This window comes from Zeus faber, assembly GCF_960531495.2.
Source record: "Zeus faber genome assembly, chromosome: 13".
NCBI classification, from domain to species: domain Eukaryota; kingdom Metazoa; phylum Chordata; class Actinopteri; order Zeiformes; family Zeidae; genus Zeus; species Zeus faber.
Window position 1 is genome coordinate 15,900,975 of NC_137198.1, and position 27,450 is coordinate 15,928,424.

At 45.7% G+C, this 27,450-nt stretch overlaps 1 protein-coding gene across 2 annotated transcripts in view; it reads left to right on the top strand.

Moving 5' to 3' along the window:
• Positions 1-8,958: 8,958 nt before the first annotated feature.
• The window catches only part of esrrb (estrogen-related receptor beta), a 44,652-nt gene continuing 26,160 nt past the window's right edge, over positions 8,959-27,450 (top strand). Inside the window, exons 1-4 of one of the 2 annotated variants that reach the window (XM_080012403.1) lie at positions 8,959-9,027; positions 10,007-10,351; positions 14,278-14,346; positions 24,102-24,511. In XM_080012403.1, coding sequence (XP_079868529.1) covers positions 10,302-10,351; positions 14,278-14,346; positions 24,102-24,511 — 529 coding nt within the window. In that variant the 5' untranslated portion in view covers positions 8,959-9,027; positions 10,007-10,301. The remainder of the gene's footprint in view (positions 9,028-10,006; positions 10,352-14,277; positions 14,347-24,101; positions 24,512-27,450) is intronic. The other variant, XM_080012404.1, reaches the window with a different exon arrangement.

Genomic DNA, 27,450 nt, shown 5'->3' on the forward strand with positions numbered 1-27,450 from the left:
ACATATCAAAAAAACAAACAAAAGAACAACCATAAATTAAAATTTCTATTAAACAATGTGTTCTAAAAATGACATCTATCATGAATTCCACACCAGCTTCGTAGATATGTATGTCAAACAGTCATTGTACAGTCATATCATATCCATTGATGAATTTGGGTGCATTTTGTTATCTTCCTAATGATTCCAACGCCCTCCTCCGTGCAGTTCTTAAATACAAACGATGCCTCATCGGGGAATAATGGTGCGTGGGAAAGTCAAATGGAGTTTGGCGATGCCACTTCAATTCTAATCAACTTGGAGATGGATGGAAAGCACACGACATGAGATAGCCACGACAAAACTGGAATGTTTAGGTCTTACTGTTTAAAGGTGGAATTAATTATTCTGGAGCCTATTTTTGTCTTTTTTTTTTTACGATGACCCAGGAATCAGGTTGTTTCAGACACATATCAGCTAAATGACGTGCAGCGCGTGGACGAGCTCTGCCGCCGTTTATCTCAATCTGCCCTGTGCTCCGGGAAAACGGAACGCTGAGGAAAGTCATTTTGTGCCCAATGGAAGTTTTCCTTTGGAAATTTTGCCTTCCATTAAGAATCAAATTAAGTAGCTGGACCAGTGCGCTCTGGAAGTCCACTTCCTTTAAAACATATGTGCATGAGCACAAACACACACACACACACACACACACACACGCACACACACAAACACATGCATGCAGACACACACACATTTTTAATTTTTGATTCATTATGTTCTCTTTGAGGTAGCTGGGATGGTGTGGTGTTGAGCGAGGGAGTTTATCCACTCTCTAGTGTGTATGTGTGTGCATGCATGCGTGTAAGTATGTGTGTGTGTGTGTGTGTGTAGCTGCAGGTCTGTGTGTGTGCATGTATTTTAGCGAATATACTGTATGAGTGTGTGTCTTTTTCTGTTTGTGCAAGTGTCTCAGAGGAAAAACCAGAGAAAGGGTGTACAGTATGTGTGTGTGCGTGTACATGTCAGCGTGCACTGGCCATTGGTTATTATTTCGCAGAGGGAGGGGGCGGCGGAGTGCACGCGGCCATCAGTCACCGCTGTGGGTCAGCCCTCGCACGTGACGGCGGGTGACCAGTGTCAGACAGGAAAGGTCGCAGGCTTTCACTCTCTCCCAGTCTACTGAGCCTGAAAAGCCCTCTCTCTCTCTCTCTCTCTCTCTCTCTCTCTCTCTCTCTCTCTCCCTCACACACACACACACACACACACACACACACACACACACACACACACACACACACACACACAGTCCAGAATCTTCAGCTTAGCAGTTAACACAACAGACTCGTAGGCGTTCTCCCAGTCCCCCGCACGTCGTTCCCAGGTTTGGGTCATGCTGAGGTGCAGCCATACTGGAGTCAGCAGTTAACACACACTGACTCCATTTATTCCTTTTTCCTTTTGGCTGTTAACTTCTATTTTGTTGGGGGTTTTTTTTGGGGGGGGGGGGATTTTTTTACTGTTCTGCTCTTTTTAATAACTACATCTTGAAGCTGGTGTCATGTTTTCCCATCTGTCCCATTGCAGGACGGTAAAATCTTGAGGCAGCTCCGCTGTACGTCCCTCTGCGCTCATTGGGGTTTCGCAGTTAAAAATGCCATACCCATTGTTTCTAATGGCGCTGTGTCACCACACCATCACGTGTATGTGTGTTTATCATTTATTATGTGTGTGTGCGGTTCTTTTTCCACGCGTTCACAGGCCCATGGGCCGAAAGAGATGAAATGCACGATTCTTTCTTTTTTCAAATTCTCACTCTTGCCTGAGGGCCGCCTTTCCCTGATTGGACATCGCCCACACTAAGCACGTCCTCATTTGCGCGTTTCAACTTTTTCCTTGAGAAAGCACATTTTCACGCAGAGCCCAGAATGCGGCCACGGGAACGCGTGCACGCGCGTGCGCACACACACACACACACACACACACATAGACAAACAAAATAGACAAACAAACACTGAGTTCTGAGATTTCTTTATATAGTTTCCCCATCTAACTTAATTAATCTCCGGTACAAAATGGCTTTTTTTTTTTTTTTTTTTTTTTTTTTTTTAAGTTTGGCTTTTGTTTCTAACGACGATAAAAATCTCCCCGGTTGGAGATTAGGCATGAAGTTCTACGTATGGAACCTTTGTACCACCCTCCCCCGCCCCCCTCCGTTGTGGGCAAAAAAAAGGGGGAAAAAGGGCATTGATAGGAAGGCAGATAGAGCTGATCAATAAGAAGTGCAGTTTTCTCCTCAGGCCCTCTTTCATATCTCTGTGCTGTTTGTGCTTTGGAGGGGTCGGGGGTAGGGCTCTGGTAAGTGGTGGCGTGGGCGGGCTTCTGCCCCTTTATCAATCAGGATTTTAATTACACACGTCTAGGGCGACAGCTAGATTAGAAACCAATCGACGCTATCGGCCACAAAATCTAATTACTGTTTATTGACAGATAAGGGCAGGCCCCCTTCACTTTCCCAAATAAGATAACCCCACCCCACCCAACCCACATAACCCCCCCCCCCCCAACACACACACCCATACACAATGAGGGGCGGCTCATATTGTCCATGAAAGACTCTATGATAAGTAACCCTCCACGGGGGGAGGATTCTCTTATACTTAGGGCGAGAGCTCGTCTCCAGAGTTCTCCATTGTAGATTTGTCATATGAGGGCGTCGGCATGTGGCGCATGCAGAATTTTGGTTAGACTATGAGTCATTGCTCAGTTGGAGGTATTCAGCTTTGCGTTGATATACGCCACGATATCATTTTTGGTTTTGGAAATTATTTTAGAACGGATTCCTGCCATACTTAACCTTGTTTTTTTTCTGGTTACGTCCCTCTGCTTTCACGTTCATCTGCCTCTCCTGAACCAATGTTTTTTTTTTTTAACGATGAGAAATGGGTGATTCCTGACCCTGGGGTGACACAAACAGGTGGACCGTCCCTTCCACTGGAGACACACGTCTATCCCCAGAGGACGGTCCCATCCCCCCCCCCCCCCCCCCTTCCCCCGGCTCCCGCCCTCCATCCGCCCAGCCCGCCGGAGCCATGCCCCTCACCCCGAAAGCCGAGAATCAAAATCTGCCTCAGGTAAATATGGAGTAAATGATTGGATTATTGTTCTTTCATTTGGCTGTGTAGTAATGGCGGGATTATAAACATTGCAGGGTATAGATTTCCTGTCAGATCCTATGAATCAGACGTCCTTATCTCATTTCCAGACCACCTCGCCAACCAGCCGCTGCCATCTCTCAGCAAAAAAGGGGGGGCAGTCTGGGGCGGGGGGCTGGGGGCATACACACACACACACACACACACACACACACACACACACACACACACACACACACACACACAGAGACACGCACATATGTTTTCGGTGGATTTAAACAAGCTGGTGAGTGCACGTATGCACAGGTGTGTGGTCTAGAGGCTCATAAATACACACACATACGCGCACGCACGCACGCACGCACGCATGCACACACACTCATCCACGCACACACACAGGGAGAAAGAGAGGGGGCGGAATAGGGAGAGACTGTTGTCACCCAGGACAGCACAACCACTCCAAAGTCCATTTGAAGATTTCAAATACCACTTAGGTCCCCTGTCCATATTTGTTAAGCAAGTAAGTCTAGAGGCTGTGGTGGGCTGCATTCAGAGAAAGAGGGGGGAGAGTGGGGGGGGGGGGAGAGAGCGAGAGAGAGAGCGAGAAGGAGGGAGAGAGAGGGAGGGAGAGAGAGAAAGAGGGAGGGAGAGAGAGAGAGAGATGGGGGGACGGCAATGTGGCGAGCATGTGAGCGAGATGGAATGGACGAGAGAGAGAGATGTCTCCCAAATGAAATTTAGGGGAGCGCAGGACGGGCGGGAGGTTGACAGCAGGTGGAGTGAGTGAGGCTTGACCCCCGCTGATTTGGTTTGAACCGGAATGGGGGGAGGGATGTATGGGTTTGAATTATGCAACATTTTTGACTAGGAACCCAAATTGCCCGATTTCCTCTGATCGCATAACAGTTTGTGCTCGGTATGTTTCCTGTACCCGCCCACCACCACCGCCGCCACCACCCCCACCCCCCACACTCGCTCTCTGTTTACTACAATACTTTTGACTGGATTACCAACATTCTAATTGGGTTAGGGGGGTGGGGGGGGGGGGGACAAAAACAATGAGCTGGATTGCTTTTTTTTGACCAAAGTCCAGTGAAATTCCTCTTCCAAACTAAAGCAAGTCCAGATAATGAATGAGGGGTCACTGTGGGGTCCTAATAATGACAAATGACCCCAGGACGCCCGAAACTAAGGCGAAATGCTTTAGTCAAGAGCGTCTGTAAAAAATAATTATTCCACATTTTGTGGATAGTCGACTCAAAGCACGTTTCCAACCTTCAAAAAAGGGGAAACATTATTTCAATTAAAGCCCTTATTAATCCACACGGTATAAGATTTGATGCCTGGACAGATGATAAAACCAGGCTTCCAGCAGGGATGATCCCCAGGCTGCATCCCTCGTGCGGGATCTCAATGTATCCTTATCGCACAGGGCATTTTTCCTTTTAAGAATGAAGACTTACTCACAATCATCTAAAAGAAGAAGAAGAAATCACACGATTGAATTCTCAAATTGAGTGTTATTCTCCCTAAAGTCACCCAGTGGATAATCCCCCTCCACCGTCCACGGGTGCTGACTAGTTAATACATCTAACAGAGGGAACTTGTAATTCCTTAGTGCTGAAGTACTGCGCCATTACATTTATAGATTTTCACTTTGATGGGATAATCTGGTCTTTATATCTCTCACAAATGAAGTGATCCTGGCCCCACCCACCCCCAACCCCCCCCCCCCCCCCCCACCCCACCCCCACCCCCATTCTCACATACAGTTAATTGCATTCAGAAAGGATCAATGATACTTTCGCGTCGGCCGTATCATTCTTTTAATGTCGCTTAATTTCCTGAGTGGAAGCGACTGCGTCAATATCTTTCAGCAGGAATTCAGTTAACAACAATAATTAAATATTTGTTTAAAGGACAGGTTTGTGCGTGCGGGCGGGCGGGCGGGCGGGCGCGCGCGCGCGTGTGTGTGTGTGCCCTGAACTTAATGTTTTTGGGGTGGTTGTTTTTTTTCTGCAGGCCCCCATTGTGTGCCTGGCTGTTGAGTCAGTCTTTGACTTGTCATTCATTCAGTTCATGGACCACTCTCTAATAACCCGGAAATAAATAAAATAAATAGAATAAAGAGCAGCGGCGGCGGCGGCGGCGGCTGCTGCTGCTGCTGCTGCTGCTGCTGCTGCTGCTGCTGCTGCTGCTGCTGCTGCTGCTGCTGCTGCTGCTGCTGCTGCTGCTGCTGCTGCTGCTGCTGCTGCTGCTGCTGCTGCTGCTGCTGCTGCTGCTGCTGCTGCTGCTGCTGCTGCTGCTGCGGCGTGTTCTCAGTTTGGGTGGTGGCGAGGGAGACCTCCATGGCTCCCTCTAGCGGAGGTGACGCAGCTGAGTATTGTCAACTTGGGGTTTGTGCTTCTGGGCCTGAAATAAATAAATAAATAAATACACAACAACAACAACAACAACAACAACAACAAAACAAAGGGCATTCAGTTCACCGGAATATTGGTGATCAATGTTTCCAGCAAAAAAAAAAAAAACTAAACTAAACATTTAAAAAAAAAAATAAAAAAAATATTATATTTTATTATCACGCAGTTTAGATTTTGAAGCGGTGGTATTCGTACAGGTTTTAGATGTAAAACATTTACAAACGTGAATTCTTACCGAACGTCTCCGTCCAACTTCCGCGCGCGCGTGCGTGCGACGCCGCCTCGTTGAGTTTCGCGAGGAAAACCCCGCGAAACTCAAGCGGAAACACTTCTCTTCCGCGCGGGACTTTCCGCCCGGCACGTGCCGCGCTACAATTAAAAAAATAATAATAATAATAATAATAAAAGAAAGAAAAAAAACAACAACAAAAAAAAAAATAAAAAAAAAAAAAACAAGAAAAAACTAACAAAAATAATTTAAATTTAAAAAAAAGGCGGGTTTTTCGACACGGCTTCAAACGGCGGCGGCGGCGCGTGCGGTTCGGCGTGGCCGCGGGGCGCGCGCGCCGGAGGTGGAGTTGAGCGCCGCTCCGCGCGCCGCCCGCGCACACCCAGCGGCGGCCCCCATTTTACACCACCACCACCACCACCCGCTGGCGACCGCGCCGCCGCCGCCGCCGCCGCCGCCGCCGCCGCCGCCGCCGCCGCTGCCGCCTCCGCCTCCGCCGCCGCCGCCGCACCTGGGGATATGAGCTGTCCGAGCCAGGTACACCGCTCCTCGCACCGCATTCCTTCTATTATTTTAAATTATAATATAATAAATAAAGAGCCGCCTCCGCGCTAATGTTAAAGAACTGTCTTCAACTTTGCGGCTGTTTTATTTCCCCCTTTTCATGTATTTCTCTGGGGTGGCGTCTAATGACTGTGCGTGGGGTTATGCAAAAGGTGCCCCACCTTTTGCATAAGAAAGGCGCAGCTGATTGTTTACTAAAGTTCCAAACTTGACATGTGTGGCTCCCCCCCCCCCCCCCCCCCCCCCCCCTCCCTTCAGTCTCCTTGTGGGTGATGCCAAACTGGTTTTAATCACTGAGGCTAAGACGAAAATCAACATTTTCCAAAATTGCTCATAAAACTTCCACCACTCAGAGATAATTAACGGATAATTAATGCGACGCTGTCGTTTTTCTCTTCCTCAAAGCGCAACCCTTTTTCGCACAGTATATATTTGAACTCTATTTTAAGATAGCCATGCTTGTTTTACTCGCCTACATGGAAGTAGAACCATTTGAAAGAGCCCATAATCATTACAGCTCCATGAAGTGGCTCAGTATGCAGAGGAATGACTAACCTGTGTTTTCCTTTTGAGATAATTAATGCATACTGGGATATAGACCCTGAGGGCCACCTCCTTCTGATGTCGCACACATGCACAGTCTACATTCAGGTGTGTGTGTGTGTGTGTGTGTGTGTGTGTGTGTGTGTGTGTGTGTGTGTGTGTGTGTGTGTGTGTGTGTGTGTGTGTGTGTGTGTGTGTTAGTCTCTGTGTGTGTGTGTGTGTGCGTGCGTGCGTGCGTGTCGGACCCGCTTGCAGCAGCATCAGATGTTACTTTCTACAGTATTATTCACTCGGCATAACAGGAAAATATCAAAAGGGCAATATGCATCAATCAATACCCCAGCGCCCGCGGTTGTAAAACTCTGACTTTGCGCTGCCAGGCGTGATGGAGTGTTTGCAGAGTTCAGGTCTATTCTTTATTTGTATCAGATTTCTCGCTGTCAAATCAGCTGTCACAAGCAAGTGAGTTTTTCATAACAGAGCTGATAAGAGGCGACGATAGCGGCGGCGGCGGCGGCGGTGGTGGTGGTGGTGGTGGTGGTGGCGGTGGCGGCGGCGAGGGTTTCATAGCTCAGGGGAAACAGTGGGGGCTAGTTATCCACATAGGTAAACACACTTGGTCAAATACCCATAATTAAGCCTGGTTTTCAAATGGGGGGAAGAGTTTGCGGCCTCCTTAAATCCTGCTGAATCATCTAATTTTGCTTTCTGGAGTCAGGTGTTTTTTCTTTGGGCCAAACTTTCCTACTTGTTTTTTTTCCTTCCTCCCTAGGATCAGATTAGCTGGAAGATGTGATAGGTTTCTCTATCTGGTGTTTGTCAAATGTGTAAATTGCAAGTATGGTTTTTGAAATCCTTCACAGCAGCCATTGTGCTTGCGTGTGATGCCGGTGAAATTAAAAACTGATGAGTCCCAATTTTCCTTCCCAGAGCCAATTTTACAGCTTTTTTTTTTCCAACATGCTGTTTATTTAATTACTATTATTATTATTTTTTTTTTTTTTTTTAACTAATTCGACAGGTGTTGGATTTTGCTTTCATATTGGTTGGATTCCATTGACTGATTGGTCATTTTGTGGGGGGTTTTTTTCACCAGATGCTCTATGATGTGTGCTTGCTGTGAAGGGACCGTCCCTAAACATCAATAGGCACTGTGATGATCACTGGGGATCGCGCAATGTTTTTCCATTGATTATAGAAATGTGAGCTGGTGAATAGAACTGTATTCCTCTCCGGGGGGGTGGAGGGTTGAGGGGGTTTGTGTGTGTGTGTGTGTGTGTGTGTGTGTGTGTGTGTGTGTGTGTGTGTGTTGTTGGTAGGAGCTGACTGAAGCTGCTTCTGGTCAGTGTAGAAAACTGACCTCCCAACCACTTCCCTCTAGAACCCACTGTTAAACCACTGAACCCCCCCCCTCTTTTTTATTTTGCTGAACTGACTGAGGGCTGTCCACCGGCGTGAAGAAGTTGGGTGAACTGAACCTCTCTCTGTCTGTCTGTGTGTGTGTGTGTGTGTGTGTGTGTGTGTGTGTGTGTGTGTGTGTGTGTGTGTGTGTGTGTGTGTGTGTGTGTGTGTGTGTGTGTGTGTGTGTGTGTGTGTGTGTGTGTGTGTGTGGGTTTTTTTTCCTGTGTTTTTGACTCCGCCAAATGAAGTGTCAGCCATTGTCGGGGCGCCGCTCTCTCCCATAAGATGCCATGGTAAGCTCCGCTCTTATATTCTGGGGATACAGTAACACGGGGACCCTCACTCACTGTGAAACGCTATCTGCATTCTCGACATTCCTCCTGAGCCCGATTGACGGCGAAACACAGGCGTTTTTTTTGTTTTTTGTTTTTTTTGTACCGGGGGCAGGCTTTAAGGGAAGACAGGGACGGCTCTTCTGTCGCTTTAGAAGCTGATGGCGCTTCCAGAGTTTGAGTTACTGTTTGAGATCGTCTCTCACAGGTGGTGAGAGGTCGACAATGGTCCCTCACATGTAGCTCGCCGCTGGAAGTAGAGACGCAGCTTAACGAACATATCAACCGCACTCCGTGGTTTTTAAAACCAAGGGAGAGGAAAGTGCCACACACACATCTGAGTTTTGCCTGTCGCGTGTCGGTCGGCGTTTGGACGATTTTAATGTCTTTGTTTACAAGGAGAGGTGAGTGCAGGCTTTGTCACGCATTGAAGTCTCATCCAGTTTGGTAAAGTTTGGAGGTGACGACTGGTTTTGGAAATTTCTGTAAATGTGTGTTTTTGTCTCGCTGGCAGTGTGGCAGACTTGTATACTGTAGGTGTAGAATTTTATTTACTTTAGTTGATGTCAAATCAAAACAGCTTTTCATTAAGGCAAACATGCAAAACAATATTTAAACTCTTAAGTTTTTTTTTTTTTATGCAAAAGAGCAAAATTGTGGTCTCAATAAAGGGGTTGGTGGAGATTTCTTTTATTAAATCATGTAACCATGGCATTTTTCCTCGATTGAGAAAATAAATTATATTTACCCTATGCTTCACCGATTATACAAGTTTTATTTTGATTATCTTAATTTTCTTATTTCAACTTTTATTCATATATTTTTTTAATCGTAATTCTGTCTTTTTGTCTTTTTAAAAATGTTCTCAAATCATATCTGAAAACACCTGTCTATTTATTTATTTATTAAAAAAAAATCTGTGTGTGTGTGCGATCGTTGCGCCGACTGCGTGTGTGAGCATGTGTGCCTTTTGTAGTTGTCTGTGTGGAGGAGTGTGTGCGAATGAGCGAGCAAGCGAGCGGGTTCGGACCCCCCCCACACCCCATCCCACTCCACCCCTCCCCTGCGTGTCGCTCTAAGCCCCGCCCCCTGGAGCCAGCCAACAGCAGCTGTTCCATATTCATCAAGCCCTTGAGTCTTAAAGAGCCCTATCCTGAGCAGGGAGAGAGTCATTCCTCTTGCTCGCTCTCACACACTCTCTCCATCTTAGCACTCATCCACTGCCGCCTGTGCTTCGCTCTCTCTCTCTCTCTCTCTCTCTCTCTCTCTCTCTCACACACACACCCACCCCCTTTACCTCTCTGCCGCTCTGTCCCTCCCTCTCTCCCCCCACCCCCACGCGCTCTCATATACACATTCACTTACATACACACACTCACATAGACTCAGACACTAACTCTGTCTCTCTCTGCAGCACATATATATTTATACACACACACACACACACACACACACAAACACACACACATAGGTAGGGACGTACACACACAGACACACACATGCTCACGCACACACGCGTGTCCAACATACCTGTGCGGGCTGGGGGGTGCAGAGCCGAAGGGGGTGCCGGGCAGCGGAGCGTCTGAGGTGCTGTGCTGCTCTCACTCTGGGACCAGGCGCGTCTCGATTGTTTCCTCTTTCCTCTTCCTCTCATTCCTGGAATGCTAAAACTGGACTGATGGACATTTCAGAACTTTGCCTTCCAGACCCTCTCAGCTATCATAACCAGTAGGTGCACCTTTTCTTTTCATTCCCTTCCTTTCTTTCTTTCTCTTTCTTTCTTTCTTTCTTTCTTTCTTGTTTTCTATCTTTTCCTCATTTCTTCCTTTTCTTTCCGTGTGTGTATTTCTTTTCTCGCTCAATTGTTATTTGACTCGTTTCCTCTCTGTGTAGATCTATAGACACTAAACTTCTTGTCGCTTATCTGCAATGGCGTCCTCTGCCTCCGCTTGCTTCTGGCTCTTCCTCACAACCCAAACCTTTTAAAACACATTTTGTTCGGACCCTTCTCGTCCATTTAACTCCTACGGGACTGTGTCCTGACAGTGCAAAGCAACAGGGCAGGTGCAGCTGAGTTTGAGTGTGTGTGTGTGTGTGTGTGTGTGTGTGTGTGTGTGTGTGTGTGTGTGTGTGTGTGTGTGTGTGTGTGTGTGTGTGTGTGTGTGTGTGTGTGTGTGTGTGTGTGTGTGTGTGTGTGTGTGTGTGTGTGTGTGACAGTGAGTGTGTGTGTGACAGTGAGTGTGAGTGTGTGTGTGTGTGACAGTGAGTGTGAGTGTTTGTGTGTGTGAAACACACTATGCATCTCAGTCTTCATACAGTTTATCCAGAGCATGGCCGGCCTAACAGAAGTGTGTGTTTATTTTTACTAAAGACTTTGGGAGGCTGTCATGTTAGGTTAGGTTAGGAGTTTTCTTTTTTTCTTTTGGTGATGGCTTTGTTCCCGGACGGGGGCGCCCTGGGAGAATGAAAATATTAAGGAGATGAGATTAAAGTGTATCCGTTCAATTGGAGAGGATGAATTACACGGTGCAATATTTCTACCCGCTGAAAGAAAAATGAAAGGACCTCGTAACCCCTGGACGCTGGCAGCTCCCATGCAGCGAGCCGCACCACAGACCAGTTCTGTAACCTGGTAAATCCTGATAATTCAGAGACAATCATTTCTATTATGCTTGAGCACATTTTTTATTCCACTAAAAATATATATTTAGTCTACCATAGGGAAATAACTCTGTAACTTGTTATTTATTTCATACATATACCATACCATCCTTAACGCACAAAGATATTGCACATAATTGTTATGATGTACATATAATTTCTAATATAAAATTTGTTTTACTTTGGATATATTATTGTTCGAAAAATTAAAGCAGTTTGAATAATTCCTAATGCCTATTGTACTTTTAGGAATTAGAGGTATAATTAGCCAATTTGATGGTGTATTGTTTTGTTTATTTATTACATTTATTACAAAATATTTGGATTATTGCCAAAGTATATTTTAATTTAAATTCTGAATTGGTATTACTTGCTAAAACTATGATTTATTGCTTGCACAAGCTGAAAAATGTTGAAATAGTATTTTGTCTATGCAGTATAGGTTTTATTTTTTCTACAAGTAATTTATAAATCAATTGTTCCTTATTATGAGAATGCAAACAACTCAGTATCACTTAATGTGGGACTCGAGAATATAAATTGTTTAATGTATTTGTATTTGTTGTGTTTAAAGAAAGTCTCAAGTTTGAATTTTATGCATTGAATTTTCCCAAATTAACATGAGCTCCTTCCATGTTCATTTAGTAAAATCATTTTCCCACCTTAGATACAAGATAAGCCTTGGTAAAAACAATACATAAACAGCAGTAAATCATCTTGTTAAATAGAAAACTTTTAAAACAACATTATAAATTCAGCTAAACAACTGTTTAACCGTTCATACCCTTTCAGCGTTTCTAGTGCTGCATAACTGTCACCAAGTTTTATTTATATGTTTTTTAAAAAGACAGATTTCTCTTCAATTCTCGACCTTCTAAATTATAGAATGCAAATCTATTGTCCACATTAACTGCAAATAGAGAAATTATTGGAGAATTATCAGCATCAATTTGAAAAATAATGGTTGTTTTTTATTTTCTTTAAATAATTTCACTAATGGGGCTTGAAATTGTTTATGGTCATTTTTTGGTTTCCATTAGTAATACATATCAAATTTAACCTAAGCTTTATTTTTTAAATTAAGCTTGAGCATTTGCATTGAACCTTTCCACAAAATTTTACAAATTAATTTAATGAAATAAATGCTTTTTTCACTGAAAATAATAATTTAAATAATTGTTTTGGATAATTTGGTAAAAGGTCATATGATTGTTAAAGACAATATTATGACGCCAATCTCAAGTTTGATTTTACATTTTATTCATTTCTCATTCATTGTAATTCGTGTCATAATTTAAATTTAAAAAAGAGAGACTTCTCTGCAAACCTGGTTAGTCGACAAACATCAAAATACACCGATTTCGAATTTAGAATAAATTATTTTCCAGTAGAAAAACATTTTCAATGCATAACCCCCCCACACGCTACACACACACACACACACACACACACACACACAACATACACAGACACACACACACACACAAACATACACACACACACAGACACACACAAGTTAAAATAGAACTGAGAGGCAGAAAAAAAAAATCCTGAGTAATAGCAGGCCAATTTACTACCAAGTGCTTATCAGTGTGAGCCAATCAGCGGTGGGCTGAGCAGGTTGTTATTGTTGTTTTTTTCCACCCTGGGTCCTGTCGGCTAATTGTGTGGCGGAGTTGCAGCCCCTGACTGTGGGCGGCGGTGCAGCGTGGAGCCGGCTGAGAGGATTAGTGGGACGTATGTGCTGCGTGTAATTAGCACAGCAGCGCCACACATTCACCCCGCCACGCGGCGTATAGATTGACCCGGGGGGCATCGCCACTGCCTGGGAATCGGATTGAAACAGTGACAGAGTTTGAGTTTTTTTTTTTTTTTCCCCCCTCCGTCTTTTAGAGTAGATGAGTTGTAATCTTTTGTCATCTTTAGAAATATATATAAAGCGCGTGAAGGTTATTTTCTCCGCCTCCCGGTGCTGCTGTAAATTGCGTTTTGCCATCGTGTCTTTCAGCAAACGTGTTGGTTCTGCGTTTCCCCGTGGACACTGACATGAAGCCCAGCGCGCGTCCCTTTTTTTTCGCTCTCCATGTACTTTTGGTTGACTTCAGTTGTGGTTTCCTCTTGGTCCACGCCAGGCGGTAGAGACTGGTTCGACTAGTTCGTCAGTAAATACTTGCAGCCGGAGAAACGGTGAATTTAGATGCGACTTCTTTCCCTTTTTCTAAATGTTCCATCAACACCCCCGCCCGCTCCCCTCCAGCCCCCCCTCCCCCCCTGCCCTGCAATCGCCATAAACTAAATATCCAATTCTAACTGGGGCAGTAAAGAGCGATTTAATGTATTTTTAGAGTAGCGGAAGTTCGTACACATTGATGAATTAGATTTCAATTTATTTGACTTCATTTCCAGCTTGCTGCATTATAGTCAGCAAATACCCATCTGTGGCATTCGATCCCGTCCTTTTTGGCTTTTCTTATTAGGTTTCAGAAAACAAGGAGAGGGAATTGCATTAGTGTATCTTAAGTTAAAAGCTCTTTGCTCTTTGACCAAGTGTTTCAGTGTTATTGGGTTAATCAGATTTTTGCTGTCTTCATGGAGATGCTATCACGGGCAAGAGGCAGCGGTGGGTAACCAAAGCAGCCCAGCACAGACACAATCCAGATGGGATCAGCTTGCGGTAATTTGGTTTCGGAATACATTACCAGAAGAGGCTGCTGGCCGAGAATGGCCGCCCTGCTAAAGAGCCACAATCCAGTGGCCGCCGCCGCTGCTGGCCAGCCACTCTGCTCCCCTGGCCGCAGCCGTGCACACCCTCCTCCTGCTCCTCCTGCACCTCCTGCACCTCCTCCTCCTCCTCCACCACCCCCCCTCCCTGGGCTTTTAGGAGGTGTCGGGATATCATTTGTGCCTCTCAAAACAAAAAATATCAATGTTTTTTTTTTTTCTCTGAATTCAATTTGTCACCCGATTCTAAATGCATCTCCTTGTACCAACAGGGCTTCGTTGTCCAATTCATTAGGGCGATTACTCAGCCCACTGGCTACATTGGAGCCCTCTCATTTCTGGTAAGCCCCGCACATACGAGCATCATTTCTTTCAATGTAAACATGTCACTCTGCTGGACGGGGGGGTGGGCAGGGGGGTTGGGCGCGGGGGGGTGTCCCTCTCCGGGTTAAACGGGGATGCAGAGAGTGTATCGACGCTCTGTTCTTTGCCTGTTTCCCTTTTTTCCGTTGTAGATCCCTGTGTGAAGTTTGTAGTGGCGTGGGCCTGCGTTTCAGGAGCAGCCACTTCAAACTTCTTCATTCAACCCCCCACCTATCATGGCTTTATTCTATAGATAATCAAGTGGGAATTAATCTAGGATTCCTCTAGTTGGTAGCTTCACATGCGGTGTGTTTTTCCATTGGAAGCAGGGGAGGAGGTTCTACAGTATTTAATATTATGACTACTCTCTAGGAAAACCATGGCGTACACTGCATCGTGTGGCAATTAATATTGTTTGGCAGTGTGGGAGATTTGGTTATTTTAGATGTGGTGACTCACAAGAGTCCATGTGAAGATCGGCTTTTCTATCGTTTTGGGCGATCTCCCACCAACCGCCGGTCACCACGCACATCCCTCCTGATTTCCCCATGCGTGGTAACCTTGGACACCTTGACCGCGGTGTGAGAATCTGTTTAAAAATAACCAGGTCCATTAGTCTAGAAGGATAATGCTAGCCTACGTGCGCTCTCATGCCCTTGTGGCAACGGAGTGCTATCGCTGACACAGTGCGTCAGCACTTCTTCCTGTTGCTCCAACACCAAAAGGGCCCTCTTCATTTACACACACACACACACACATGCACACACACACACACACACACACACACACACACAGACACATGCGCGCACATAAACACACACACCCACACCCACACACACACACACACATACACACACATACACACACACGTTGAGGTGTGTGAACTCACACACACAAACACAAACCTAAAGTTGAATAAGTATAACTGAGGCAATAATTTCACCAACAATGTACTAAAATAAAAACACCAATTTCTTTCTTTAAAAAAACATTTATGTCACTATAAACTAGACTATGACTAGAAACCATTAGACTTTAAGGCTAAGTGTCCCTAATTTGGGGGGACACGGAATACATTTTTCTTGCATCAGGCCATTGCAGTTTGCATTGCGACTAAAAGGAGAGTTATTCCTAGATATAATTGAGAGAAAAATACCAAGTCCGCGAATTCACACTTGGTTTAGGAAAGTGACGTCGCGCGGGGGCGGCTACGTGGGCGTTTATCAGCGCGCGCGATTGGTATTGAGCGAGCGGCCGCTTTGAAGGTTATGTTTTGGAGCAGTAATTGAAATGCAAAATAACATTAGGATCGATGGTTAGCTCTGTTTATTTATGAAATCAATATTCAAACCGTCCGTCACAATAACAGCTCTGATTCCCACTGACAGCCTCGGCGCGGCCCGCACGCCTCCATAGCCATTACCCAACAACTCTTATACAGGGCGGCTGGTTTTAAATGGTACAAACGCCCCTCTGCAGTGGAGCCTTGGGACCCGGCGCTGGGATTGGAGGAAAAAGAGCGGATGCGGGTCTATTGTTGTGAAAAAGCGTGTTGTCATGGCGTGCCGACACCTATCGGCATCACAGCCTTTGTCTTCCACAGAGAGAGCACTACTATCGGCCGCTCCTGATTTGCCCAGGGGAACGGGATGTGACCAATAACCAACCATTAACATGGCGGTGCGCAGGCTGCCAGCTGCTCTGGCTGCGTGGAGGCCTAGTTCCACTCTGGAGCCTGCGAGTGTCTATCGACGTGCTCGTTTCCCTCGGCCCATGTCAATACGCTGCGCTGTCGCTCTGCTTGACAAGCTTGAATGCTCTACACGTTATTGAGTTAATTTAAGAATCTAAATGCAAAGATAGAGGGTGTTTTTGGTAATGGGTCTTCAAATAGAGGAACTGACGGCCCTTTAAAAGGGAACATATTAAACTTATGTATTTGAGAAATATAGGGAATATTACAGAATAATAAAGGGATTTTTTTCCCCATTTGTTGCTCCGGAGTATTGACCGTAATGGAACCATGGGTTAAGCTGACACATCCTTACATCTCTAATTCCGTTTAACAAGCCTAAAAAGCCCTGTTTGCTGCTTTAAATATTGTGTTGATTTTTATTTTACTTTCTGGTATGTAAACTTTTCCTTTCATTTCAAAGTACATAACGTCGCTTTTTCTGTTTCCTATAATACATATGGAATAACTCAATAAAGCTTAATTCACAATTTTAGCAACATATTTGCTAGGAAACAAACTTGGAAATGCTACTGCCATTTATTAAGAGTTTACCAAGTGACAGATGCAGAATTTGGTCCTTGGTGCATCTCATAAAAAGTCCAGGAAAGCAATTTATTTGTGTGCCACAACTTTAGTCAATGTTGTCAAATGGTGTTTCAGTTTCTAGTGTGTTTTTTGTGTATTTTTGTGTGTGGTTCTGTTTCTTTGGGTGCGTGCTTGTTTCCCAGCCTGTATTATATATTTCATACAGTATACGGCCGGGTGTATATACGTTTGACTCTCGGTCGGCATAAAAGGCGTCCTCTCCTCGCCGGTCCCCACTTAAACCCCCCCTGCAGGGCTAAGTGAAATCGAATGGCTGAGTTGAGTATCTGGCTGTTGAACCTGCCACGCCGGGCGGCGCTCCACGCCTCGTGGCAACACGACACGCGGCCATTCACGCCGAGATATATGTTTAGATTGCCCTCTGAAGGAGGATGCATTAATTCAGGAAATATCCCCAACGTCTAATTATTCCTGAATGCTGTGGTGTATAAATCAGTTAGGCCTACCCGCCTTTTTATTATCGCTGCTATTTATGGGGAATGAGGGGCAGCTGGCGGAGATGAGCTTGTAAAAAGCTACAGACTCAGGTGTGAAGTGTATTCTCGCTCAGCCGGGATAAGAACAGCCATTTAACAGAGAGATATTCCAGTGTCAAGCAGCAGCAGTAACTCTACTTTTCTTAACTGAATAATTTGGAATACAAATGGAATATGAACATGTTTAGTGTTTTTTTTTTTAGTGTTTGGCGATTTATGGACCTAATGTCAGCCTGTACAAATACTGCATTTATTTTTGCAGTTATTCTGGACAACCTGATTAACCTGTTACTTTTGATCCGAAATTTTGTGTGTGTGTGTGTGTGTGTGTGTGTGTGTGTGTGTGTGTGTGTGTGTGTGTGTGTGTGTGTGTGTGTGTGTGTGTGTGTGTGTGTGTGTGTGTGTGTGTGTGTGTGTGTGTGTGTGTGTGTGTGTGTGTTTGTCTGTTTGTCTGTGTGTGTGTCTGTGTGTGTGTATGTGTCTGTGTGCGCATACATCAACATAATGGCCAAAGGTTTATGTGGGTGTGTTTGCATTCAATGTTTGTTGTTGTGTTTTTGTATGTGTTTATGTTTGTTTTGGTCCATATTCCTCTTCCTCCAATGAAGCGTAATTTATAGCGTGATGGCGTAATGGGCTCTTTGTTTGAACACAGGTAGAGTTTCCCCTAAACAAGGAGAGACCATCAGGAGAAGATTAATGAAGTAATTTCATGCATGGCTCCATGGGCCTTAGTCCCTTTGTCACTGTGTCCAAAACCGTGATTTACACTGGACTGTGTTGAATAGCACTCTCTGTTTGTGATAATATTTCTCTGTTTGTAATCCACATGTACAGATCTGCACACACACACACACACACACACACACACACACACACACACACACACACACACACACACACACACACACACACACACACACGCACGCATGCATCCACGCACGCACACTGCAGAATAATGCAGCATGACGATGATTTACTCTTTGAGTAAATTTGCTATTGCTTTATTGCCTAAATGTCCAGTATCTATCAACTTTGAGATTCGGCCTCAATTAAGGAACTGTAGTTATATATTAATAACACTAAAATAAAAATGATTTTAATTACACACCAACGAAATAATCCCAGCCTGAAGTTTAATCGTTTCATTTTAGTAGTGTTTCCCAGCATTGTGCTGGAGGTGATTCGAATAAATTGTGGCGAAAAATGTCCCGTAAAAGGAACATTCACACTAATTCATCTGTTTAGTTATTATTAAAAATAATTACAGCAAATGAATATTCCTTCTTCAACATAAGGTGAGTCCAAAGTGTAGTTTTTAAGGTCTGTTCTGCACTTTTCCATGAGCGGCGGGAGCTGAGGACTGGCCTTTTAGCAGCAAATATATATTTTTTCTTTTTCTTTCTTTTTTACAAAGAGTTAGAATATATCTGTCGAAGAACAGTTTGGTCGATCTAACTGTAAGTGTACTAATATTTACTATCTATTTTTAATCTACTGCACTCATTCTGTAAATTAAAGCACTGCCACATTACATCATCAATTGAATCAAAATAATCGAAATGAATTATTTTGGACGATAAAACAAAAGTAGAAACCGGATCCTATGCTGCACGTCATCAACAAACTATTTATGTAATATTCGGTTATGATCAGCTGTCACATTCTGCACGAAGCCACCCCAGTATGGGTGCACATCAGAAGAATAACTCTTCACCCCCCGTAGTCAGCAGTTGGTACGCCCCACTGTTATAAAATGAGCGTCCCAGGACGAGGATAACCCTCCACCAGAATCATGAACTCAGCCCCTTAATAAGAACAGGATCTGCCCAGTGCAGCTCAGACAGTTTACATCAGACAAACAGCAACGCTGCTTCCTGCCAGCAGCGTCCAGAACAGGAAGGATGGGGGGGTGGCGGATCAATAGATGTGATCAGCCTCTTGGCTGGCGCTATCTTGCGGTGCCGCTGGAGCATGGGGCTCATGTTGTGGTAGTGGAGTGAGCTCATGGTTTTATAAAAGACTACAGCGACATCGCTGTGGAGCAGCTAAATATAATCCTCTGCTGGAGACTGAAAAGCTTAATTGCCCGGGCCGCGGAGCAGCACGGTCCCCCCAGTGGAAACCCAGCACCAGACCCTGGCCTACGGACTATTGATCCAAGGCTCTTCCTCTCCATAGCCGTGATGAACGGAACTCTCCCCCCCCCCCCCCCCCCCCCCCCCTCCTCTCTCTCTCTCTCTCTCTCTCTCTCTCTCTCTCTCTCTCTCTCTCTCTCTCTCTCTCTCTCTCTCTCTCTCTCTCTCTCTCTCTCTCTCTCTCTCTCTCTCTCTCCATCTGTCTGGCTTTTTCCTCTTTCGCTGTGTTTCTCTGTGTCTTCCCATCACTCCCATTACTCTTTCCTTCTGTTGGTCTGTCTCCTTTATTCCCTCTCTTTTGTTTGCCTCCATAGATCTGCGCATCATAAATCTCTGTCAGCCTCTCTTGAGTGTCTGGCATATCCGTTAATAAAGAGCCCCCCCACCCCCACCCCCCATCTCCCCCGTGCCTCCACTCCTCCCCCCACACCATTGCAGCACAAAATTAAGGGTTCCTCCAGTACACAATTTACAGTTGATCTCTATTGAGCGTCTGGGCTGTGTAAAACCAATGCACCTCCATAACCCCCAAACTCCCCTAAAGATATTCCATCTTTCATGTTCGCTCCGCGCCACAAACAAAACACATCGCACCCATTGCCCTGAGGGTCTTTTGGACCCCCAAATTCTCCTGACAGTTATGAACCTGCAGCCAGTCACGCGGAGTGGCATCCTCCATATTTCACCCTGGTGTGTTTTGGCGACTCCATTCCCTCTGGCTTTCCCCAGAGTCCCTCCGTCCCCCTCCTCCCTCCCACCATTTCATTTTCATTTACATGTTCCCATGTGGGAACGCACACGTCCTCTCCTCACACACACACACACACGGCAGCACGTATTTAGTTCTGCGGCTGCAGTCGAACACAGTTTTCCCGCCATGTGTGTCGGAGCGGTACGAGGTGGCAGTGGCCCCTGGAGGGGGGGGGGGGGACAGCCAGGCAGCTGCCACAGGGCCCCGGCTGTGGCGGCAAGGCTGAGCGGGGCCGAGTGGAGGTCTGTCAGGAGTTAATTGAGTTCGTCCTAGCCACGCCGACTCTGTGGCCAGTGGCTTATCAGGCCACATCGCCTGGGGCCCTCCAGACAGATCTGCCCCTGCTGGGGCATCTGATATCATCGTCACCCTCTGCCACCCCCCCACCCAACTCCACACACACACACACACACACACACACACACACACACACACACACACACTCAGCAGTTGATCAGGTAGCAGGGTGCTGACTCTCTACGATGAGGTTTGTAAATATAAAAAAAAAACATTTTTGGCATCTGGTGGCCTTGAGAATTTATTTGGGAAAATGGACATTTTGCTTTTTTCTTTAATATCTTTTGTTGCTAAACATATTGAAAACACGCAGGACCCCGACAGCCAAGAGCAGATCGCTCTCAGTAGGAGCAGCTGCCAATTTGCCCAGTTAGGTCCCTCTCCAGGGTTTTGCGTTGGTATTACAATGTCAGACTGTTCCACGCTCCCGCGTCCAGGTGAGGGAAGCGCCGGGACGCGCGCTCCCCGGCTCCCTTCCTGGAGGTGGGGGAGCGGCTCCCAGATCATTAGGCCAGCTAATCCCGGTCACGGCAGCAGCGGTGGAATGATATTAGGGATCTGAAATGCTGTTAGGAGGGCCAGGTGGAATCAGATTAAAACCAAACTGCGCAGTGTGCTTTTGTGGGACCATAACCCACAACTCAGCATGAATTTTGATCGGTACAAAGGGAACAAAAGGAGGAGGAACACAGAGCGAGAAAGAGAGAGAGGCAGAGAGGGGGAGAGATACTGTATCTTTGACGAGCGCTGCTCCTTTGGGCAGCCAGGCAGCAGAATTTGAAAAGCTCTTACCTTGAGGAAGGAAGCAAGACAGAACTATAGATTTTACAGCATCAAGTCTCAGTCGGTTCAGCAGACCTTTTCCACCCCCTGTTCCCTCTCTCTGTGTAGTGCACAAGCTAATTAGCACCTGCCCCACATTTTGAATTATTTATCGGTACTATTGCTGCTGTCAAACTATTTAATGTTCATAATTCATTTTCCCTCTGCAATGGTATTTATATATTTAATTTGGAGCTGTCCCATCTGAGAATACAAATATATATAGAAATACTTCCAACTATTTTGATTAATAAGCCAGGTTCAAGCAGTTAGTATCCTTTCAGTATCATTAATCAATATATGCAAGCTTGTTAAAAACATAAGCACAGAAGTAGTATAATATGTCATAGCAGAATGAGTTAAGGGGATTCCAGCCAGCGCATTTATTATAAATGACCACATAGAGCTGGAGGGGAAACAGTTAAGACATTTATGCAATTATGCTAAGTGTCACCCTGAGGACCACCTTTGAACTGGGGTTAAGCTCACTCTGAATTTGTGAAATAAAAGCTAAATGGAGCCATCTTGTGCCCCTGCGTTTTAATATATAGCCTTTAATAAGCCAAGTGCAGGTGCCCTATCGCACAGGTGCACATATCCATCTGAAACAGAGAGCATAAAGCAGATGAACACAGAGCCTTGCATTAATTTATGGGAATGCAATCTGCATTCATTATCAAGAGGGGCAGGTTCTATTTTTGAAAGGCATGAAATGGATTTACCTTTTCAATTTCTCACCGTGTGCACATTTCGGCCAAGAGTTCTGTCGGTCACAGTTACATATTTCTTCATAAAAAATAAATAAATAAATAAATACATTTAAAAAAAACATTGGATTTTTTTACATATGCTGCAGTCAAAATACATTTTTTGAATGAAGTTGTTGAAGTGTCTTTAAGTAAATACTCTTAATTGAACAACTCACGACCTGGCAAACAGTGCGTTGTAAAGGTTGATATACTGTATACAGTATATACTGTAGGTTTTTATATGTGTAGGCTTTATATTGAGACAAGAATTCCAGAAGTGCTCTGCCAAAGGGCTTATTCCAAGGTCAACGGTTTTAACAGGGGGCATTTTTTATTATTTATTTTAGCAGTTAACCTTTTTGTGAATTTCCAGAGGTAGTGGGCACCTGGAGCTCCGATGAATATACATGACAGTGGGGAGGGAGACCCGGGAATGAGATTTAATTTGACACACTGACCCCCATCTCCATGGGCCCAGGAAGCCAGGGTGAGAAAATAAGTTTGACCCGCCGACCTCCAGGCCTGAACCCCACCTTCACCCACCCTTACAATTAAATCAGCCGAGACAGAGAGGGGCGGTCCGGCCCGCAGATACGGGACACGGCAAAGTCTCCTTTATCAAGCTGTGGGAGATAGACAGCTGTCTAGGAGCGGGGGACGGGGAGCCCCGGTCGGGGAACATCCCACTCTCCCACCGCTGACGTTAACCTGACATGTCAAGTATGTAAACATTACCATTAGTTGGCAATATGCTAATGGCTCTAATGTGCTCAGCCAAAACTTGAGCTGTCTACCTGCCACTCACCAGCAGCCCCCCTTGTCTGCATTTGCATAAGCCACGCAAGGCTCAATTTCGTTAATGCAGGCGAGCGCCGATGACCTGAGACCTCTACAGCGGTACCTAATGCAGAGGGGTGTGTTTGTACGTCTGTGCGGGACCTCGCCTTGACCCTGACGGGTCGGCGGGTCTACACAGCATCCCCAATACGGTGAGTTATCCGTTTCCGCTGTAACTCCACCTGTTCAAGTCACTCTGTGGCGAAGTGAATACACAAACAAACAAAAGGAGAGAGAAAGGGAGCCCAGCCTAAAATTGTCTTTTGTTTTTTGATTTTTTTTTTTTCCCCCCCCTGTAGATTTGAAAGGTAAAGGTGAGGAGTTAGACAGACGCACATGGGCAACGACGGCTTGTAAGGTTGGGAGTGCATTTTTGGCCACAACCAAAGGGCTGCACTTTACTCTGCAAACAGTGCAACATCAGTGGATATGTTCTCCAAAATACAGTTATTAGGCAGACAGTGAAAAAGTCAATAGCCTGCCATCATGTTTTCTTTTGCCTGACTGCTGACTCAAGGAGACAAGCCAAGGTCTGCACTGCTCTCTAAACTATGGAGATGCCCTTTAGAGGCTGTGTGTGTGTGTGTGTGTGTGTGTGTGTGTGTGTGTGTGTGTGTGTGTGTGTGTGTGTGTGTGTGTGTGTGTGTGTGTGTGTGTGTGTGTGTGTGTGTGTGTGTGTGTGTGTGTGTGTGTGTGTGTGTGTGTGTTAGTGTATACATGGTATGTGAAATTTCTTTGTCTATGTTGGCGCTATGTATGTATGCTATGTGTGAGACCGAAAAGAGAGAGAGAAAGGATGTGTGTGTGTGTGTGTGTGTGTTTGTGGTGTTACGCTAGAGTACCTTTGCAGCTGCCAAGGCGTGGAGCTAATGAGGTGCTCAGGGTCCTCCCACCTGGTTGACGGGTCTGACTGGTGTACGGGACACACAGCAGTGGAAAAACAGAGCAGAGAGAGAGAGAGAGGGGGAGTAGGTGGAAAGAAACATACCAGTGGAACGGACACGCCTGGTGTGCAACGTTATGTTGGTGTTGGTGTGGGTGGTGTTAAATGGTCCGAAGCCCCCAAACACACTGTTTCTGTTCCTCCGTCTTTATTTTCACTATCCTTGATAAAGGCGTATTTTTTTTCACTGTTAACACATCTGAAACCAATGTTAATATTTTGGACATCCGTTATATATGTTATGCACTTTTGTTGGTGTTACTTATAAGTAATTATTCATATTACCTACAGAGCTCTACTAATTCTACTCCCCCCTACTCCCTCCCCTCCATTTATCCCCCACTCCCCACCCCGTCTCCCCCCTCGTCACTGCCCCCAGGCTGCTAAATAGGATGGCTGCTGATGACCGGCACCTTCCCTCCAGCTGCGGGTCGTACATCAAGACGGAGCCGTCCAGCCCCTCCTCGGTCATCGACACGGTCAGCCACCACAGCCCCAGCGGCAACTCGGACGCCAGCGGCGGCTATGTGAGCGCCATGAACAGCCACTCCAACGGCCTGGACTCTCCACCCATGTTCACCCCCGGTGGGCTCGGGGCGGGCAGCTGCCGCAAGCGCTACGATGACTGCTCCAGCACCATCATGGAGGACTCGCCCATAAAGTGCGAATACATGTTGAACTCCATCCCCAAGAGGCTGTGCCTGGTCTGTGGGGACATTGCCTCGGGGTATCACTATGGTGTGGCCTCCTGTGAGGCCTGCAAAGCCTTTTTTAAAAGGACAATACAAGGTATTTTTTCCTCCCCTCCCCCCTCCCACCCCCCCCCACCCCCCGCTCATCTTTCTCCCCCACCCACCCAGCCACCAGTACACTTTGCACAAGTTACGGCTTCCCCTTCCCCGTCACGAGACAGGCAAACACACATACAAGGCGACCCCGCCCCTGAAACAACACTCAAACACACTCAGTGTAAGTGTTGCACGAGGAGGAGTCTCTTCGTCTCGTAGAAGAACATGCACCGTGCAGTGATACGCTGACCATCTCACTGACTTCACCTTAGAAAATGCCTATTTTGCAAAACAAAAGCGAAAATTTGATCATTTCAATCTAAAAATATAGCTAGGTTTCAATATATATGTTCCTGAACTCAAATGTGCATTCAGAAGAAACACCTCCCATTCCCCCAACCACTGCCCTATTAACAATATTGTGTGTGTTCTGACGCTGCTGATGAGGATATGACTGCATCACCAGTCGTAGGGGGTGCGGGGGGTGAGGCGGGTGAGAGGGGGCGGAGGAGCAGGGGTGCTGTGGCCATGACATCATCATCAGAGGTCAAATTTGGTCTAGTGTGAGGCCTATTTGCCCAGATGCCTTCGGGGGCTTCCACAGTGCATCATTAATATTCTTGTCTTGTTCCGTCCAGCCCATCCTGTCCTCTGTGTGTGTGTGTGTGTGTGTGTGTGTGTGTGTGTGTGTGTGTGTGTGTGTGTGGGTGTGGGTGTGTGTGTGTGTGTGTGTGTGTGTGTGTGTGTGTGTGTGTGTGTGTGTGTGTGTGTGTGTGTGTGTGTGTGTGTGTGTGTGTGTGGGTGGGTGGGTGGGTGGGTGGGTGTGTGTCTCTGTCTAGGGACTAAGGTGCGGTTGCCTATCTGCATGAAATGATGTATCACAACTTCCCATTAGAGAGGCAATGAAAAGCCCCCCACTGTGAAACTGTGTGCTTTGTCCCTGATTAATCAAGGAGACAGAGATATTACTGAGCTTGGAAAAAAAAAATCCCTCTGCGACGATCACAGCTGCCCGGGTCCAAGTGCTGCTCGTTCAGCAGTAAGAACCGTGTAAAGTGTGGTGTAATCACCGATTATATCAAATGGAAGGAAAACACACTTTAAATTGCAGATAGCTCAAATGTGGTTTTAAATTTTGGCCTGATGTAATCTTAAAATATGATCCTTTCTGGTCCATTTCATAAAATTATCTTATCTTCCTAAATGTCATATTAGTGAACAGAATACTCATACATAATCATGAAATTGCAATTGGAGGAATTATTTGGAGTGCAGGCTGCCTTGATGCGAGGTGTTGATTTTGGACCATCCAGCCCTATCAGCTTTAGACAGTCTATGTACCTTTTGCAGGCAAACAAAAGCATTAGGGCCAAATCCTCCTATTTACCCATGCTGCCATCAGCAATTCTGTCTATTGACAAAAGATGAACGTTTTCTCTCAAGTAACATGGCTGAGCTTTTGTGCCCGGCGCTGAAAAAAGCACTGACGGCAACACAAAGGAGCAAAATAGAGGTACCTCAGAAGAAAGAGACGTCTTAAGTGGAGCAACGGCCCAAACAATTAAGAGGGAGGTACATGAAAGAAGAAGAAAAGAAAAAAGAAACCCTGAAAAAGCTCTCCCTGCTTTGCTTCTTTCTCTTTTTTCTTCTTGCCCTCCTCGCTTTGCATTGTCGATTTGAAATCCCTCTCTTTCTCCTCTTGGAGGGCTGCCTGTAATGGAGCTAATCTGCCGTCGTTTGTCCGAGCCACAGGAGTTTTGTCAATAACAATCAGCGTTTGGAAAGTGTAATTAAGGCCGAGGCTTTTCATTAGGAGGAAGGGAGGGGGCCGTCTCCGGGGACCCGCACGCCAATTAGAAACTCAGGCACGCGTCGCCGAGTAATTTCAGGGAAAGGAGGGGAAAAAAACCTAGGTCTCCTTTTAGATTGGAGAGGGACCCGGTTGCTCTTTCAGAGGAGAGAAGGAGAGCCTTAATGGCATAATAATCAGACAGGGGTCCCAGGCAGAGGAGGACGGGAGGAGGACAAGGGGACGTATTTTTATTTTTTATTTTTTTGGTGGGGGAGGTGGGAAAAAAAACGAAAACCCTCCTGGAACGGTAAGAAGAAAAAACACGTGCAAATATGGCTGAAGGAGGATAAGGAGGTAACAGCGGGATGTAGAGCCCTTGAAAGAATGAGAGGCGGCCGTTGATGAGAACTGATTAATTAAAGGAATAACGAGCCAGTCAAGGGTGGAGTGTGAGGCGGCCTCTTCTAATGAGACCAAAACAAAGGAGCTGTCTCTTCCAGCCCATTATAACATCGCACCAGCGTTCAGCGTTTAGTGGAAACACTATGCTGGGATGCCAAACACTGCGGTCCATTCTAAACCATGTCATTAATTAACATTACTTTGGTGTTAATTTAGCTTTTCGGTATATCACTTAATTTAAAAAGAGTTAGATGTATACAAATCTTTAGAAAATTTGAAATAACTTGACATATTCTATGCCTGTCTATTTGTATCCATAATTCACGGCGTTAGGTCAATCAAAACCAATTGAACTTTATGACGGACTTTGGACTTTATAACTCTCTTTTCTTCTGATAAAAATGCTATTTCCGTCTCCATTTGAGTCCACTTTGCTCCCTGAGGTTTTCGGATGGTGAAAAGATCTGATGTCTTCTCGTTTTCCAGCGACAGAGGACGAGGGAAATCCATCTTCTGTCACCTATTCATCTTGTGAAAAGCCCTCTGAACCCCTACGTGGAGATAGTTACATTAGTCAAAGCCAGGCCCCGAATTAACGTCAACCTAGATGACCATCCATCCCAGAAATACCCCCGTTCTCATTGCTTCCTAATCGTACCCCCATCACCGCACCCCTCGTGCCCCGCCAATCAAAAACATACATCTCATATTGAGCCCTATTTTCTTTCCATTTTGAACCCAAGTGC